The sequence below is a fragment of the Hesperophylax consimilis genome, chromosome 16, assembly GCF_061612785.1.
Source record: "Hesperophylax consimilis isolate HC1 chromosome 16, BYU_Hcon_1.0, whole genome shotgun sequence".
In the NCBI taxonomy this organism is placed as follows: Eukaryota; Metazoa; Arthropoda; class Insecta; order Trichoptera; family Limnephilidae; genus Hesperophylax; species Hesperophylax consimilis.
The window spans coordinates 2,344,524-2,364,956 of NC_142851.1; the positions used below are offsets into that span (position 1 = coordinate 2,344,524).

The 20,433-nt window shown below is 35.8% G+C and overlaps 1 protein-coding gene across 1 annotated transcript in view; it reads left to right on the top strand.

Annotated features, from left to right (window-relative positions):
* amon (prohormone processing protease amontillado) overlaps window positions 1–20,219 on the top strand; it is a 263,013-nt gene extending 242,794 nt beyond the window's left edge. Inside the window, exons 6-14 of the mRNA XM_089640806.1 lie at window positions 836–924; window positions 2,872–3,047; window positions 5,993–6,105; window positions 10,138–10,338; window positions 12,361–12,436; window positions 12,783–12,940; window positions 14,214–14,378; window positions 16,115–16,232; window positions 16,421–20,219. Coding sequence (XP_089496932.1) covers window positions 836–924; window positions 2,872–3,047; window positions 5,993–6,105; window positions 10,138–10,338; window positions 12,361–12,436; window positions 12,783–12,940; window positions 14,214–14,378; window positions 16,115–16,232; window positions 16,421–16,582 — 1,258 coding nt within the window. The 3' untranslated portion in view covers window positions 16,583–20,219. The remainder of the gene's footprint in view (window positions 1–835; window positions 925–2,871; window positions 3,048–5,992; window positions 6,106–10,137; window positions 10,339–12,360; window positions 12,437–12,782; window positions 12,941–14,213; window positions 14,379–16,114; window positions 16,233–16,420) is intronic.
* Window positions 20,220–20,433: the final 214 nt, after the last annotated feature.

Below are 20,433 nucleotides of genomic sequence, written 5' to 3' on the forward strand. Positions count from 1 at the left end.
TACTCGGGCTTCTATGGATCCCCGATACTTGAGCTGGTCTGATATAGTAACTCCAAGCATTTCAATGGAGTCTTTATTGGGGAGAGTGCTCCCATCAAATTGCACCAGACAGTCATTGATCTCCCTCTTTGCCGAAATCAGACACGCTTGGGTTTTTGAGACGTTGAAACTGACTAAGTTGGCCTTACCCCAGGCACGAACCATCTCTAGGTGGTGGTCAATTTTTCGCTTCAAAACTTCCCGAGCTGTTCGAACATCATAGGTGGAAGGGGGCCTGTCAAAAAGATAACCCTCGTGAACGGTGCTGTCATCAGCGTAGCAGTGAATTGGTGCACATTCAACGAGATCGTTGATGTGCAATAAAAACAGCGTCGGAGACAGCACAGATCCTTGTGGCACCCCCGCATTCACTCAACAATGAACCTCTAATCTCTCAAACGGAATGTAAGGACCTCGGCGTTTACCTTGATAGCAAACTTACAGTTAATAAGCACATTGACTAGTGCAGAGGCCCCCATTGTACATTTTTATGTGACAAATTATATTTAAATAAAATGAATTGTAATTAAATAATAAGAAATAAAATAAATTAAACGAAAACCACTACTAAAAAACCTAATTGAAATAAACCAAAAATACTCATTTTTAATCCGATTATAAGTATCAGTATAACACACTTCCTCAAATTTCTAACGGAATCTCGATGGTAGATGGTATCCCCCATGTATATCCCCTTGTTTGTGAAATTCCCCATGACTGTACTGTTAGGTTAGGTTGTGTATATGGTGTGTAACGGGATGTAAGGTGGTCTAACGTGGCGTGTTGTTTGTTTCAGCCACGGCACGCGGTGCGCGGGGGAGGTAGCGGCAGCGCGGGACAACGGGGTGTGTGGAGTGGGGGTGGCGTACGACTCCAAGATTGCAGGTAAGCCTTTTAGTTTTTCATGATTCTCAAATAATTTGTATTTAGTTGCAATGCCTCGCTGGGCCAGTTCAAACTGTATCAGGTTATTTCTTTCATGGGCGGGATAAAAGCCAGAAGTCAGAAAATGGCCATAATGACGAAAGTATACATGTACAGTTTGTGTACATTTTAATACATAAATATCCAGATATGAATGCTTTGTACTCTTGTCTTAAGTTTTTTGGTTAAAACTCATTAGTCCTACGAACATTATTAGATAGGATTAAATATTATTTATTATTAGATAGGATTAAATATTATTAGTCATAGATTCATATTACGTCTTCATCCAAAATTGTACTACCATAAAATGATAGAATAACAAAAATAAAGTTGATTGTTTACAGGTGAAAAAATTATGACGTGCGTACAAGCTTTTTCTAGGACTAGTATGCAGGAAAATTATTAAACTATTCCGTTTATTTTGTGTCCTTGCCAAGGAAAACTGTCAGTAAGCCACTAAAAATTACGTTATATTGTGAAACGAATACACGAACAAAAATTGGTACGGGAACGGATTAACTTATACGCGTTCGACGTGGGATATATGTTTTTTTTTTATATGGATGAATGAATTTACAAAATGTATGCCATTTTTTTAATTGCGGTGTTTGTTCATTTTCAACTGCAAAAAAAATGTTTTTAAAAGCATATTTAAATGCTTGGGAGTACAGAATAATAAAAAACACAAGAAATGCTTTGAGGATGTGTTTTGTGTTTCAAACTGTTTACGAAATTCACATCGGATGGAGATCTACCAGTATAAGTATAAGTGAGACAAAGCATTGATCAATGGGGCTAAATGGAACATTATTTTCTATTCAAATTTGTATGGAAGGCACTTCTAGTTTTCTTCTTAATTCTATGCTTGGAAGTAACTAGGTACCTATTGCTTTTATGTTTATGGTCGTTCTACAAAGAACATTCAGATGATAAAGCAAATGCGATGGTTCCCAGATACGGCAGTTTTCAAATACGACGGTTACCTCGCGTTTTATTTTTAGCAATGCAGTCGGAACGCGAAATTTATCTTCCTCCACTAAAAAATAAATGGATTTCCTTAGAAAATAAATCTTTATATCAGTTCCGCGTCGTATTCTTTCTCTTTCGGCAGACTTGTATTATGCGACCTTCTGAACTTAACTATAAAAAGAGTTTCCAATAATTGTGATTGATTGCAAACCGTATTGGTCTTATATGTTTTTATGTCATTGATACAAATATATATATTTTTGACATGGCCTATGTTATCTTTAGGGATAGTGTCAGGGTATTTTAAGTAAATAAAGAAGAGGAAGTTCTGCGAAGAAAAACGGTGTGAAGGGTGAGTAGGAATTCGGAGGTTAGTATGTCCCCAGGACCGACTAGAATACATGCCAGGGCGAGCCACCTCCAAATTACGAAGTCAGTGCTGTAGCTAAGTAAACTTCACTGTTTAAAAGAGTTTAATATCTATGTTTATTTAAATATACTTGCTGTAAGAGAACATACAATTCAGCAGTAACACGAGTATCTGCAATAATAGCTATCATTTGTAAAAACTGTCGTTGCTCGATGGCACTGACTTAATCACGTGACACGTGGCCTTGGTGTGTTCACAAGGGACGTATGAATTCATTCCTTCCGCTGCGGTGCAAGGCCGTGGATCGGGAGAGTCCAGCTGGAGAGGCCAAAGGATCTCCCTCAACTGTCCTCTCCCGATTTGGCCAGCCATTAAGTGCCCCTGCCAAGTATCAACAAAATTAATCTTGTCACTTGGGGTGACCTATGGCAGAGAGGTGTTGGTTATCCAATTAGTGGTTCCCGGGGGGCTTACTTATACCGCCTCCCAAATTGATTTGAAAGTGTGGAGTATAATACAGTCTCTGTATCACATTACATTAGCTAAAGTGTTGTTGTTGTCGGCAGGGATTCGTATGTTGGACCAGCCCTACATGACGGACCTGATTGAAGCCAACTCCATGGGCCACGAGCCGCATAAGATCGATATTTACAGCGCCTCGTGGGGACCCACCGACGATGGAAAGACGGTGGACGGACCCAGGAACGCCACTATGAGGGCCATCGTCAGAGGAGTTAATGAGGTAAGTCTTCCACATATCCACTAGGCAACACCACTCGCCAATGTCAAATTATTTTTTCATTTTACTCTTTATCTATTTCTTTTCTATGATAAAATTCCTATTTTTATATATATACATATAAATATGTACATATTATTTGGGGGATAATTGACACGCACATTTTTTTCAACAAAAATTTTTAATTTTCTCAAGATTAAATAAAGCTTTGATATTGGCATGTATTTGTTTTTTCCATTTTATCACATTAAAGTAGTTCAATTTCGTGATAACACTTCAATTGACGAATTTTATAAGAGTTTTCTTTCTCTTTACCAAAAAAATAACTGGTTTTTCTCGCCAAAATTATTCAAATAGAACAACGTTATGCCTAAATTCTGAAATTTGACCAACATTCCGCGACCGGTACAAATGACCCCAGGGTCGGGGTCAGTTGTGGCATTTCCTCCGATCTGTTTACGCGCTTATAGCTTATTTTCTTTAATATTTAGAAATATTATAATAAAAGAATTTTTTTAGTCGGCTAAATTATCTGTCGTTGAGCGTAATTTTTTTTTTCGTAAACCTTATACCTGAGACGTAGAAAATGGTAATAGTCAAATTGGTATAACTGTCCCCGGTCGCCCTTATTACTGCTGCCGAGCAAACGCCATTCTATCTTTCGACGACCTAAAAACATGCAAACTTCAAAAGACGACCGGAGACCATTTTCACGGAATTATCTCTTACCCTCTTGCGTACCCGTGAACACTTAGTAGGTTAATGAGATATATGTTAATGTTATACACTGGACCACACCATTTTCCGGGCATTGATGAATTATATTTAAATGAGACATGAAATGAACAAATAGGTTCCATTTTTGTACATCCAATTAGTCCGATTTGGCCTTCAACGCACCCAACGCTTTAACGCCGAAAGACCGGAAACTACAAAATCTGATCCACGAAAAAGGTCGACCGGAGACAGTTTTCACGACATCATCTCTAACGTTTGGGTTTCATACCAATAGCGTCCGTGAACGCCGTTGAGTTTTGTTTAGCCGATAAACTGAACAACATTAGACGGATCTCATTGCACATGTTATCCTTTTGAATAAAAATAAATATTTGCTGTGTTTTTTCCATTTTTGCATACCTCTTTATTTGAAACACACGCCCTAGTGAACATTAATATATTTTTAAATTATGTGGAGGTACATTTGATAGTATTACAAATTTTTATTATTTACGAACTGCCCGTAATCATTATATTGTTTGATTAAAGTAATAATAATAATACTACTACGCGATCAAATGGATAATTATTTTACCATGTCAGAATGAAACAACCAATTTCTTTGCATAACTTGTTGAACAAAATATTCTTGAGGAATTTTAGAAGTTCGCAGATGTGCGAACTCGATCGTGCCTATCTCAAATACCATATTATTTCCAGAAACAGCGGTAGGTATCTTTAAGGGAGATTTATTGTAATTTTCCTGAAGCGCTCGCGAAATTTGAGTCATTTTCCGTTAAAGAAGTAATTATTTCTAACTCGGCAAAACTTTGCAAACATTTTGCAAATTATTCCTTTGATTCGCCCGAACTCGGCAGCGAGAATTCGCGCAATTTCTACAAAAGGTTCATTAGTCGCTCTGATTCGAGATTGTTTCAAATTAGAAATGATCGCCTTTGAAAATGGACGCTGTTCATTTATTATTAAAAAGTTGAATTCGATCCGTGGAATCCACTGAATATATAAACCGATAGAAATGATTTTGTGATACGAAGAAAGCTTTATTTACTTTACTTCTAGTGAAATTGATAAAACGTTTTCACATATCAAAATTCTTCATTTTTACGAAATTTAAAATTGAAATTATAAAAAAAATGTACAAATAAAAAAATTAATTATTATGTTAACGATCTTAATTAACTATTTGAATTAACGAGTTAGTAGAGAAATATTTTCGTGTTTAACTGGGGAGCTAGTTTATTTACTTAAATTTATAGATAATAAGGGTGAAAGATGTACAAAATATTAGGTATTTAAATTTTGTTCCTGTAAGAATTATCTAAAGTATTACAAATATTGAATAATAAATTACTCATTGAAAAAACATACAAAATATCACCATTTTGCTTTTAAAAATAACTTTAAAAATCATTTTAGTGTTTTGACTACCGGATACAAGTTAGTCTTATAAATGTTTCCCCGTTCAAATACAACATACCTACTGCATTATTGAATAGGTGAACAATTTCATCGTCCTGTCTATTAGCGGTTTCTATTTAAATTAACGACAACCGTTTTCTTTAAAATCTGTTTAGTAACACTTCTAAGGATTATCGCTTTAGTGGTGGAGTCCTATTAAATACCGCCGGATATTGTTTATTTCGTGAGGTCGTTAAAGAGAAGGATTATCGGGTTTGCGTCACGAACCGGCCCAAACGAGAGATTTAGAACATAGGCTCTGTTTAAGACCCCTCTCAAGGATAATTATTTTTGGTTTTGCTCCTGCCGCCTGAGAGCCTTGACCGGATTATGACTATGACCTTTACCGATTAGTAGCTGAGTGGACAAATGCCTCGTGGGTTAAATCCTTTAAGTATTCAATCATTCTATATGCAACATTTTCCGCCTATCGTTATGCTAGTAGAAAGAATTAGAACATTGTCAGGTTATTCGTAATTTGTACATGTTTGTAAATATTTTATTTATATTTATTTCACGTACTGATGATTACATCTTACATAGATAATAAGTTCCATAAATCTAGAACATGAATAATCAATGGGTTACTGTATGTAAATAGGTTAGTAGTGTTGTTCTGTGAACACCTCACTAGGAGAACCTGCGTGAGAAGTGTACGCATGTTTAAGATAAAGTGTTATTCTACCGTCATAAGTAAAATCACAGTATCCTCCTAGGGACTCGTTGAGAATATATATGTATGTTTGTGGCAGGGCCGAAATGGACTGGGCAACATCTACGTGTGGGCCAGTGGTGACGGAGGGGAGGACGATGACTGCAACTGCGATGGCTATGCTGCTTCCATGTGGACTGTTTCTATAAACAGGTAAGACTATACTTTTGATGCTCAACCAATTTACCTTATTGCATTTAAGCAACGACATGAAAAACGCACCCATCGACCCCGTCAACGACATCAAAACTACGCCCATCGACCCCGCCAACGACATCAAAACTGTACCCGTCAACACCATCAGTGACATCAAAACTGCAACCTTCGACCCCGCCAACGACATCAAAACTGCACCCGTCAACACCATCAGTGACATCAAAACTGCAACCGTCGACCCCGCCAACGACATAAAAACTGCACCCGTCGACACCATCAATGACATTAAAACTGCAACCGTCGACCCCGCCAACGACATAAAAACTGCACCCGTCGACACCATCAATGACATCAAAACTGCACCCCTCAACACGATCAATGACATCAAAACTGCAACCTTCGACCCCGCCAACGACATCAAAACTGCACCCGTCAACACCACCAGTGACATCAAAACTGCAACCTTCGACCCCGCCAACGACATCAAAACTGCACCGTCAACACCATCAGTGACATCAAAACTGCAACCTTCGACCCCGCCAACGACATCAAAACTGCACCCGTCAACACCATCAGTGACATCAAAACTGCAACCGTCGACCCCGCCAACGACATAAAAACTGCACCCGTCGACACCATCAATGACATCAAAACTGCACCCCTCAACACCATCAATGACATCAAAACTGCACCCGTCGAGGTAGCGGAATCAGGAATAAGAAGAGGAAAACTATTTAGAGTAAGAATATAAAAATATTTGTTAGTAATTTATTATAAGAATATAAAAATATTTGTTACTACATATTCAAGAAAGTGGAGCATGTTAAAGATATAATAATAATAATTTACAAAAATGGATGAACAAATAACTATATCTAAACCAGAGAACATAAAATCACTTAAACATAATTTTAACATTTTACATAAAAACATAAGGGGCATTAATAAAAACTTCAATGAACTACAAGTACTAATAAAAAGTTTAAAATTAAAATGGGACATAATTATACCTACCGAATGCTAGATAACCGATAAATACTCTGCTTTACAAATTGACAATTACATCCCTCACTCAACGTTAATGAATAAGGGAAAAAGTGATGGTGTAGTTGTATACATTAATGAAGATATAGAAGTTAATGTTAAAGAGATCAGTATAAATAATGCAAACTGCCTAAAATTATCAATTGGGAACGATACAGCCATACTAGCAATTTATCAATCGCCCTCAACCAAAACATAGAACCTTTCCTTCATTCTCTATCTCAAGAACTAAATCAACTCAAAAACATTAAAAACGTTTTTGTTATTGGTGATATCAACATTGATATTCTTCAAAATGGACATCCAAAAAAATTTGACTATATGCAGACGCTTGCTTACTTGGATTCAAAAGCCTCATAAATGAACCAACTCGAATATCAAATGAATGCAAAACTTGCATCGATCATATCTTCAGTACGACCAATAAACAAACTTAAGCCATTATATATACATCCACTATTACAGACCATTACTCAACAATTCTCTCCATTAACAAAAATAAAACAGGAAAAATCCAAAATCATAAAATTGTACTGCAAACATCAGAAACCAATTGGAAGGTAGTAAAAAAAAAATACAAAATACTGAGTGGACAAACCTTTATGAAACAGATGATACAAATTCTGCTTGGAGCTATTTTAACGAAATTATACAACATACAATACTATCGAATACCACATTAATAGAAAAAAAGATAACCCATAAAAATAAGCACATCAAACCTTGGATTACACAAAACATCATCAACTGTATAAGGAAAAGAGATGAAATACATTTAAAAGTTAAAAAAGACCCTTACGATATATTTAAATTAAGATTCTATAAAAGATACAGAAATATAAGTAACAATGTTATTCGCAACGCCAAAGAAAACTACTATAAAAGGAAAATAGAAAAATGTAACAATGACTCCAGAAAAATATGGAAGATTATAAAAGAAATCACTATTTCTGAACCCTCCTCCAACAAGAAAATGATTGGAGAATTAAACATTGACATGATTCCAACTTCTTTTGCAGAGCATCCTGACAAAATTCTGGAATATATTAATACTTTTTTCACTAACATAGGCTCGAAATTGGCAAATAAAATCACAAAACCAATTACTAATGAAAAGGAAATAGAAAATAATGAAGTCTCAATCCAAGATAGCACACTAAATCTAAACCAAATAACTAGCAACGAACTAAGAAAAGTGATTGCTTCACTAGATAACAACACTTCTTCAGGAAATGATCCTATCTCAATCAAAACTATAAAACATCTCCAAGAGGAGTTGATCCTCCCCCTGACATACCTTATAAATCTCTCTATATCAAAGGGGATATTTCCTTCTTGTCTAAAAAATGCTACAGTTTTACCAATTTATAAAAATGGAAGCAAAAATTACATAAATAATTATCGCCCTATAAGAATCCTAAGCACTTTCTCAAAAATCCTGGAAAAAATTTTGAAAAGCCAAATCGTCCACTTTCTGGAAATTAATAAAAAAATTTCCCCGACACAATATGGATTTCGGGAAAGTTTGAGTACCGTGGACGCCATTGAACATTTTACAAGAATAGCCATAAAAAATTTAGACGATGGAAAAAAATGTCTGGCTGTTTTTATAGACCTAAAAAAAGCCTTTGACACAATAGATCATAAAATTCTTCTCACAAAACTTTAAAAAATTGGCATATCTGGCACTCCACTAAATTTACTGATGACGTACTTGACAGAACGAACACAACAAGTACAAATAGGCCAACAAAAAAGCAATCCTCTTCCAATAAACTACGGCGTCCCTCAAGGAAGTGTCTTGGGACCAATCTTATTTCTCATCTACATAAATGAAATTACCAAACTTCCCATCAATGGAAACATAATTAGTTTTGCCGATGATACTGTTATGTTATTCCACGAAAAGGACTGGATGGACACTTATAAAGAGGCTGAACATGGACTAACTGCACTTCAAAATTGGCTTCGGATGAACTCTCTTACGCTCAATATAATTAAAACTAATTATCTAGCCTTTTCAATAAACTCAAGAGGTCAACCGGGTAAAGAATACACTCTAAAATTGCACGAGTGTCAAAAAAATAAGTCACATTGCTCTTGCCCTATTATAACAAAGGCAAAAAGTATTAAGTATCTAGGAGTGGAAATAGACGAAAACCTTAGATGGGACATACACATAAATAGAATCAATAAAAAGCTAACGAGACTTGTATATTTCTTCAAAAACCTAAGAAACACACTACCTAGGAAAGACATCAAAAAAGAATTTTATGCTTTAGTTCATTCCCGTCTTGAGTACGGAATTCTAGTATGGGGATCTGCTACAGCAAATAATAAACCACTTAGATATTGCTCAGAAGAGCATTATAAAAACCATACTAAAATTACCCATCAGAACCCCCTCAAAAGATATTTTTAAGTTTTTTGACATTCTAAATTTAAAACAAATATATGCCAAGAATATTTTAATACATCATTTTAAAAACAGAAAATCTCCTAATGAAACTCGGATACATGATACAAGAGCCTCAAAAAGGGATATACGAGATGTTCCGAAATTCAAGACAAGTTTTGGCCAAAGAAACCACATATATCTGGCAACCAAACTTTACAACATCCTTCCTCCAAGTTTGAAAAAGATAGAAAAGATAAATAAGCTTAAGTAAAAAATCAAAACATCGGTGAAAGAAATTAATGCAGACATACTAGAAAATGTATTAAAAAAATCATAGAAACAAAATAACAGAAAATCAAAGAAATCTACCAGTCCGCCTCAGCACAGGACTACCTAGTGAGGAGGACTAAGAAGAAACTATATGAATGAAATATTATAGATTTTTATATAATGTAACTCTCATCAAACCTTATTAAATAGACACTAATAAAAAAATAAAAAATAAAAATGTGGATTTCATAAATCGATATCAATATGTTGTATTTATCTGTACAGGCCTAATTAAAATGGCCAATATTTAATTTCAGCGCCATCAACGACGGCCAGAACGCCCACTATGACGAGTCGTGCTCCAGCACGTTGGCCTCCACCTTCAGCAACGGCGCCAAGGACCCGGCTACCGGCGTGGCCACCACAGACCTGTACGGCAAGTGCACCACCACGCACTCCGGCACCAGCGCGGCGGCCCCCGAGGCTGCGGGCGTGTTTGCCCTCGCCCTGGAGGCCAAGTGAGTTCTCTCTTACAACCTGTAGCCAACGGTTCCATTTCAAAATAGCGCAGTGACAAATCAGAACATTGAACAAAACTACTAACCTAATCTAGTATGTATTTTATTATGTTCTGCTTTATCGCCGCTCCGTTTATTCCAGTATTTCAGACAAAATTAGTGTAATGTCTTGTCCTTTGGCTTAGTTTATTGGAATCTCTTGTTGTGACTTCGCTTAACTTTACTTTATTGTCTCTTATTCTTTGCTGATGTTTTACATAGGTACCTACCCACTTATTATTTTATGTTTACGTACACCTTTACAGGACGGTTGGTATTTATTCTTCGTTATTTCTTTGCAATTTATTGATTTTAACCTTCTGTCAATTGAAAAAAAAAAAAAAATGTTAATACATATTGCTAATGCGTGTTGAAAATTATAAAAACGGCATTGTATGTAATTAATTTATTGATACTCACATGTTCTGAAGCCGGTAGAACAATATTCTTTCATTTAAGATTACTTCTCTAATTATTTACATATATACAACTAATTAATGTTTCTATTTTCTTTTGAAAGATTTTTTTCTCCTAAAAGTTTTTAAATCACTAATTCGAACCTCAGTCCATTTTTTATAACTAGATTTAAAAAGTAAACAATAAAATCAAAAGTACCTATACGTTCATTTTATTGCACCGGCAAAACCACTGACACAAATTATAATTTTTCGTTTTAAAATATCGTGTTTAACTTCCTTATTTTTCTGTCTTGAAGCATAAACTAATTGTCACTTTATTTGAAGACGTCTGTCATGATTCAATGAATTGTTTGCGATTTCTTTCAATACGATATCCACAGAATTTTACATTTCAAATTATTTCATGCAAATTAAATCAACAATCACAATTTCGCCAACTTATATTCATGTTCAAGGTGGCTATCGTTTATCAAACAAAAAGTTACGACTGACATTTTTTCACATCTCCCTCTAATACCTTAATAATCTTAGGTCGTAGATATCTCTATCTCACCGCGGTCATATCCAAAAATACCTAAAAAATAAATTTTGTATAATACTAAGCATACATCAGACAAGATAGTGTTTACCTCCTTTGTCTCTATGGCAAAGACAAAGAAAGGAGATTGGTTTGGGACAAAAGTTAAAGTGACCCATGCTAGGACATGCAATAGCTTCTCATTTGGACGCTAGATGGCACTGGAACGAATCGAAAAAACGTACGAATCTGCACGAATAAAAATTAAATTAAAAATCGGGTAGTTTGTTAAATCATATTTTTGGGAGGTCATTGCCCAAATGACCTTCTAAGAAGAGCCGCCACTGCTCTTGTCTGTTGTGTAGAAATAAATAACAAAAAAAAATAATAGTAATAATTGCCCTTTACATATTAAAGTTTTACTGTGATATTGAGATTGCTTAATAATTATGTATTTTTGGGACTAGTGCCTTTCTCAAATCGCAAATGTCATTTTTTATCATTATTATTTAGAAACACAACCTAAATATTTACATAAAAGCGTCAAAACAACATAAATATCTCTTATTGCACTGCATCATGTATCACTTCTATGTAAAAGCCTTTTTAGGCGTATATATATATATAAATAAATAAATAAATAAGCTACAAGCAATCTTCATGTAAGCATCTCAAATAAAAAAGTGTTTACAACGTGTTCACAATAAAGCTTAAGAATTATTCAGTTCATCTATTCATTGTAAGTTGAGTTTTCCCTGTGGGAAAGCTCAAATAAAATGCTGAGAACTCTTGAAAACATAAAGAACAAAATTTGAAAGAGAAACTATTTGAACAATAACAATGGGGAACTAAAGAAATAACGACGGCGCAGAAATAAATCCAGGCTTGTGAAACCAGAAACTAAACATTGAAGAATTTAAAAATGCAGCGCAATTTTAGTTAATTCATTTACTTTGTTTTGATTTTTTTTCTTTTACTTTTGTAAACTATACACTACACTTACCCACTAACCAATCCAAATTAAAAATGACAAAATTAATTTTTCAGTACGCAACTGACTTGGAGGGATATTCAACATTTGACGGTCCTTACTTCCAAGAGAAACTCGTTGTTTGACGCTAAAGTAAGTACCATACTGATACCGGTACAAAAATGATCTTATTTGCAATAAACATAAAATCAGACTGTGATAACTCTGAAATCGCACAGTCTAATTCGAGCAAAACTATATTTTAAAAGCGATATGATTATAAATAAGTACAAACTCGTACTACTACGTGTACACGTTCACCACTTTCAAAACACCTTGATTCTCCAACCAAGCATTTTAAAAAAATCCTTTAAACCCTTAAAACAATATCTTTTAAAGATAGCTGTCATATCATACAAATGACCTCCGACCACACTAACGCCATCTGCTACTAATGGTTTTGTTTTATTCGAAATCTAAACATGCATGTCCATTACAGGGCCGTTTCCACTGGACGATGAACGGAGTCGGCCTGGAGTTCAACCACTTGTTCGGGTTCGGGGTGCTTGACGCAGGAGCCATGGTGTCGCTGGCCAAGCCGTGGAAGACCGTTCCCGCGAGATATCACTGCGAGGCCGGATCTCTCATAGGATCGCAGTAAGTGGTTTTTAATTTTGAGAAACTGACTATTCAGATCATCTCACATATAGCCAAAAGAATCAAAAATAGTATTATTTTTTTTACATTCTGAATGGTTATCTCTTTCTTGAGCGATATGTGACTTAGCAGGATGCTCTGGTTCATGGGGTGAGGTTTGTCATGGTCTTGGCGGCAGATGCATTTCCTCACCACATGGGCTATGGGCCGGATCGGGAGAGACCGGTTGAGCGAGACCCTTTAATCTCTCCAGCTGATGGATGGATGGATAAAACGTCCGTCACTCCCGGACACACTGAACACGGATTCCTTCCCACTCCTCACATCTTTTTATTACATATAATTTCTCCTTCATTTTCTCAAAAAGACCCTCCACACGTCACCCCCAAATAATTTTTACCCGGGCCACCTGTATGGAGTTAATGTTAATCCACTGGGGCACCCACACAGTCATAATTTTGCTATATCATATTATCTGACATTCTTTGAACTTGTCCAACCTGTGGCAGTCTTTGGTACCTACAAAATATTACAATGGTCTCATGCTCAATTAGATTTTCGAGTTCACACTGAGGTGAAATATATTAATAATAATTTTTTTATTCCGGAATGTGGGGAGGTTTGTGCAATCCACACATACCATGGAGATATAAATACATAATACATGTATATACAACAGTAATAATAGTAAGAAAAATAATACATTTACAATATGAAGGAGAAAAAAGGAAAAATAGTCGATTTTGCTTTTGTTTGTCGCTATTGATCCATAGAATTGAAGATTGTTGTGGCCAATATTTTTCTCCAATTTGCATCAATGCTCGGACTTGAAATCTAACAGGATTTTATAGGATCCTTTTCCTCATTCCTGTATCGCTTGTTCACATTAAAGGCTGCAAATCCTCGAACTCTTCCATCCACATTAGTATGCATTATTATATTGCACCCAAAGCCTTTCAATGCTTCTCTTTGTATCATTGGCCCAGAACTTGCATGTTTATAGTTCAGTATGGAAGGCTGATTAGAGTATCCTTTACATCTGTGAACTGCAGAAACGAAACCTTGACATGCATGTTTGATTTTACAATTAGTGCTCGTCCCTTCCTTTCCATGTCATCATCATCCGTTAACTTGTTGTGATGATGTGTTATAAGTACTTTGTAGCTAGATAATTTTTTTAAATAGTCTTCATGATTATCTTTACTCTTTATCCAAAGCCAACAAGGTGTTAACTAGACGCAGATTCTAAACTGATTTTTTAAACTCCTTCCAGCGAAATTCCCTCCGGCCGCTCTCTTCTGCTGAAGATTAAGACCGAGGCCTGCATGGGCTCCGACACCGCAGTCAACTACCTGGAGCACGTGCAAGCCGTGGTCACTGCCAACGCCACCAGGCGGGGAGACCTGGAACTGTTCCTCACTAGCCCTATGGGAACCAGGTCAGTCATTTGAGCGCATCTTTCTGTGCCTGGGTAACTAGCAGGAACGCCTTAACATTATTAACATTGACCCGATAAAAGGTTTTTAGCAACTATATTGGTAATTAGTCGACACTTGCTAGCGCTAGCACGAGCGCAAATCGTCGATGATTTTTAACACTTGACATAACAAAATATTATTCATTTAACAAGCCTATTCGCTCTCTAGATAAGCTTGTCTACTAAAACAGATAAACATCGTTATCAAAATTCTCGTGTGGTATTCCAAATTATTGTTTGCTTTTTAATGATCCACGACAGATTTTATCTTAAGGGAATGATGTTTGGATAGTTTTTAGAATATCAATGACGATGGCCAACGATAATGGTAAAAATTAAGTAATAAAATCAGTTTTGCAAAACGAACTTGTCTGAATATTAACGTTTTAAAACTGCGTGGTCTACGAAATATTGTGCTAGTGATTATCAGGTATTCTAGTACCTACGTAACAAAATAGTAAACCTACATAATAATGCTTTCAGTCAGTAACATAATTTTGTTTTTCAAACTTAGCACTGAGAAGTTAGAAAAAGTTCTGACACGCACAAAGGTCTGCAAAACATAATAAGCTTTTTATGCTTGTAAAGTTGTGTGTCGGGGGTAAAGTTTTGCCGTTACTTTCTGTGGCCAGGTTTATAACTTTTACGACATTAAATAAGTTGGTAAAATTGAAGTTCTCTCATTTGTCATATTTTTTTACATACGACTTATATTCAAAAAATTTAGAACTTCTAAAATCGGGCTTTACGAACTTAGAAAATTAGAAGGAATTCAATTCAACAATTTGGGAGGCGGGTTTGGGTACCACCGCCCCGGTAACCATTTATTGGATAACCAACACCTCTCTGGCTGGCTGCCAGACTGACATGGGTCACGCTAAGTGGTTTGCTACGTTTGGTGATTTAGCAGGGGTGCCCGGGTTTATCGTCCCAAAAAAATAATTTCTTCTCTAATGGCAACTGTCAGTATGAAAAATACGATAGAATAAAGATTTTGGAGATCGGTATAAAAAAATATCGCTCACAAGAAAAATGAATTAATGAGACAATTAACTTCACCAAGAACGGTGGCAAAGGGAAATGACAGTGTATCGCAGTTCTTGTCACCCTTAAAAATCACTAGTGGTTTATTCAAGATGGTGATATTTATAGTTATTGTTTAATCTTAATTCTCAATCCGCTTTGTAATCATTCAATAAAGATAGCAGCCAAAAATATTGGGAAAAATTAGTTGAAGATAATATTGTTAATTCTGGATTTGATATATGAAATCGACAAAAATGACGTATTAAATTATTAATGTAGGTGGCTGAGTGGATTGAGGCACTGTCCAGGTAAGACAGATCCTAAGTTCGATTCCAAATTGCGACCGTTACTTTTTACCGTTTTTATTTTATGTTTCATTTAGATTTATCAGTATTGTCTTCTTCTTCAATGGTTAAAATTAATTGATTGCCTGATTGTTCGGTTGCTTGATTGATTAATAGATTGTTCGATTGCGTGAACGTTGATTTTTAGGTTGTTTGGTGGAGTAACTGATCGTTTGATTGCGTACTTGTTGATTGTTCAGTTGTTTGTTTGATTTTTTGATTGTTTGATTGCATGCTTGTTGATTGTTCAGTTTTTTGTTTGATTTTTTGGTTGCGTGCTTGTTGATTGTTCGGTTGTTTGTTTGATTGTTTGATTGACGGTTACAGGTCGATGATCCTGAGCAGACGCGCCAACGACGATGACAGCAGGGACGGTTTCACCAAGTGGCCCTTCATGACCACTCACACTTGGGGCGAATACCCTCAAGGCACGTGGCTACTGGAGGTAAATTAACATCATCATTCTCTTAATGACCGGTCAGTGGCCCACGATGAATGGGTGGAAACCTGACGCATTTGTCAATTCAGCCACAGACCGGTCTCTTGTAGTCTGTAGTTTCCATGTTTCTAGCAAGATAAATTATATATTGAGATAAATAATTAATACTTATTGAAATGTGGTGTATGTTATAGGCTAGCTTCAATTCAAAGACTCCGCAGCGCGGTTGGCTCCGAGAGTGGTCGCTGGTGCTGCACGGCACCCGGGACCCGCCCTACGCCGGGCTGCGCGCGCTCGACCCGCACTCCAAGCTGGCCATCGTCAAGAAGGCACATGAGGAGCGCGCCGCCGTCTAGGCTCAACCGCACTCCCGCTCAGACACGCCTCACCTACCAGACAATAACACACTCCCGACTCTACCGACCTGACTTATTCATGACTCTACTATCGGACAAGCTAAAGGCGTGATGTCTTGATGTTGTGTCAAGGATACCAGTCTGTACAAAGCAACTGTATTACCAGAAAGACCTCACAATATAGCTGAACGGAGATAATGTACAGTGACCTCGTAACCAGACATCTTGACAATCTGAAAGCTACCTCACGACCTAACGCCCCAATGACCTGCCAATCTGAAAAAAAATAGTCATTTGATGACAAGGAATCTCTTGAGTACTAGCAATGTGATAACATAGTAACGACCTAACCTAACTAAAGATCTTTTTTTGCACCTTCCAGTTGAGTGAACCAGATGAGTTCCTCCCCGCACGGAAGAGTCTTCAGTTCCCTTGGAACAAGTAATTCATTCTGGCCTACATGGTCAGCCATCGGAGAGTGAGAGATCAGGGTAGAAGGACTTCCCCACTCAACTCTCTACCGCTAGTGCAGTGGACAGTGCAGGAAGCTATGGAAGTCAATATATAAATCAGTCATAACGATTCCAATGGCTAATTGCCAAGTTAAACAATCAAGACACTACTTGTGTTGGCAAAGTCCAAAGGGCTATCCCACACTTTACAGTAAACTAACCTAACGACCCAACGCCAACAACCCGAAAATCTGACGAAATCGAGACTTAACGACCAAGCGACAAAGTGTCCTAAGAGCCAGATGAGAAGCCTGACTTATTTAAGCACGCTACAAACCTAATTTCTACTCAACTGACATTACTGGACTAAAACTCCCTCCGACCCTAACCGCAACTATTCCAATATATTGTATGTAGATACCGTACACCTCGTTTTGCATTTAACCAGAGAAAGTTTCTCCAAAGTTCGATTGTTTGACTACTGTAAGATTCTGAATATTCTATTCTAGTGACTTCTTTATTCCAAATTCTTTGAAAAAAGAAGCTTCGGTGAGCATATTATTTGTATTTCCAAATGATTTCCCTTGATTACGTTCAAGAGTACCATCGCTCAACTAAAACAGTATTGAAAGTAATTCTTTTCTTGAATTCATGTCTCAACCGACAGTTATTTTTATTGGAGGTGCAGCAAATAAATGAAATATTAAATGATTTTTTACCAATGATTTTACGACAGATAATGACCAATTTTCCAAATGAAAACTTTTTAACACATATCGAGTTTATCATCGTTCTCCCTGAGTGGTTCTAACTATACGCACGTCATTAATTTTAAAGATACATAATGTAATCAAATGGTTATTTATAGGCTTCTCCTAATTGTCATTGCCTTTGAGTAAGCTAAATTAATATTTTTAGAGCAGTAAATATTGTGGAGATTTCCACTTTCAAAAAGTCAGGTAGTTTCCTATCGACTGGTATCGAAGCTGGTGCGTAAAACGGTTTGTCAAATGTTGATTGACATTTTCTCAGCAAATGCTGGAAACATTGTACCATTAGTCGTGAGGATTCCGTGTTCACTACAGACACGTGGTGTGTAACTAGGGGGGCGAAGAACGAGGAAGATATTCTCAAATAAAACAATAAAGCACTGCACAAAAATTACTTCGGCATTCCAGATTCCAAGGTCAGTGTTGTCGCTAAGTAAACTTCACTGCATATTATTCACTCTGTTTATTGCGGTAAATCAGCAGCAACAACAAGTATCAACAATATTTACCGCCATTTGCAAACTGTCGTTGCTCGATGGCACTGACTTGATATGCACTTCAAAATCCGTCGCGCGCCCACGCCTAGTCATCATACCACGTGACTGTGCTGTAGTGAAAATGGATCCTAGATAATGTTAACTTTAATAATTATTCAGTGGCGGTTCGTCAGCATAAAACCTGTTTGATAAAATACATTTTCCGAGTAGATTAATCATAATGTTTTGGTATTTTTAATACAGCGGAGAATATATCACCGTATTATATTAATGGCAAAAATTCATAGTGTCAAATTCTATGTAGAAAAAAAACCTCCAACAGCTTTTTATATAATTGTTTGGTTTAAAGATTAACCAGATAACAGTGATTTTCGATGCTAAAGTCGTAAATCTCAAATATTTACTTTTACAGAATTTAAATCGTTACAACGTACTGTGTTATGATATATGGAAACTGTACCATTAGTATAATAGATGCGAACTGATTAACTAATTTGGACGTAATTTGAAAACAAAAAAAACATTCAAGGCCTCATTTCATAAAAATCAGGGGCGAACATATTCCAAAAAGAAAACGCATATTTAAAACAGGAATTACATCAAAATACACAAGTTGATCACTACTAAATGCTGCTGGAAAATAGTGACGGATCAGTCAACGCCCAGAAATAAACTTTAAAATTAATATAAAATATTTCTGTTTTAAAAATATTTATTTTAAATACTATTTATTGCATTTACAGCCAAGATCCTCACAGATTTGTTATTTTATGTTTTCTACTCAAATAAATTAAATTCAAATCCAAGCCAACGTAAGCTACATTTGTAGATGTTATTTCAGCTTACCAACAAATAATATATATTTCTATATTATAAAATATTGAATAAGTAACCGAATTGGCTTGAATGAAATATAATATTCTTCACTATGCAAATTAAATTAACGTGAGTGTTATATTGAAAACAATATTCGTGAATAAAATGTAAGCAATGCTGTTTACATAAAATGTTAACATATATTTTTGACAACAATGTAAATTGGACATGTAAAAATGCAAAGGTTCGTTTGAAAAGATAACGAAAACAGATATACAAGTAGTACGAAATCCCGGGGACTTATTCCGTGACTTGTGTACCCGTTTCCAGCCACACGATTACACAAGGAACTTTATAAGTACGCCAGGGTCGAAAGTTTAAATGTACTTTTTTATTTTTGTATTTGGTACACTAGTGAGCCTTTTAAGGTTTAAAAAAATATATAATTTGGCTATTTTACCCAAGTTCACAAGTTAATTCTTGCTATCATATTTGAAAAGTGCACGGAAGTAATATAATAATATTTTTTCACCGAGTGGTTTTGTAACTATGTTGATTTTCTGAATTAACCTGCGAGTAAAATCAGTTATCTGTATTTTTCAGAAAACTGACTAACCAGCTCTAGTCAGCTACTGAAAAACATCTGTAAACTGTATACCATTGCACCAGTCTCAGCAATTACCACGTATGTATTTTGCCCAGATTAAGAACTAATTCAAGTAAACTTTAAATTGAATTAGATATTTATGAAGACAGTATATTTTGCAAGTCCTCTAGTGAATATCTATCTGAGCATAGCCCCGTTCCTTGAATTAGGAAAAATTATATAAAATATTGAAAATATTTTGTAAAAGAAAGTGTTTCTTCTTACGGGTATTAAAATCAGCCTCAGAAAATATATACATTATTATGTACCCTAGTGAATTAATGCTATCTTATTAATAATATATTTATGTTACTTGATTACAAATTTATTAAATACTAAGATAAACTTTAGTTTTTAAGTTGACAAATACAGAAATATATAATTGAAATATAAATTAACGATGACTTATTCATTGAATAAAAGTAAACATTAATTTAACTGTTTAAGTAAATTAAGTATGGCAGCAAAACTCGAAGTTTCCTTACTTTTCTTCCTTTTCAGTCATAATCACCAGCTACCAGAACCCCATCCTCACTTTCTTCAGACTCACTACATTCCCAAATGCAGGGATGCCATGACAACTGCCTCCGGGCAATTGTTACTAAATAAGTATGGGCAATAATGAGATTATTTGGAAATATCTATGATTGATCCCTTAGCAAATAAATAA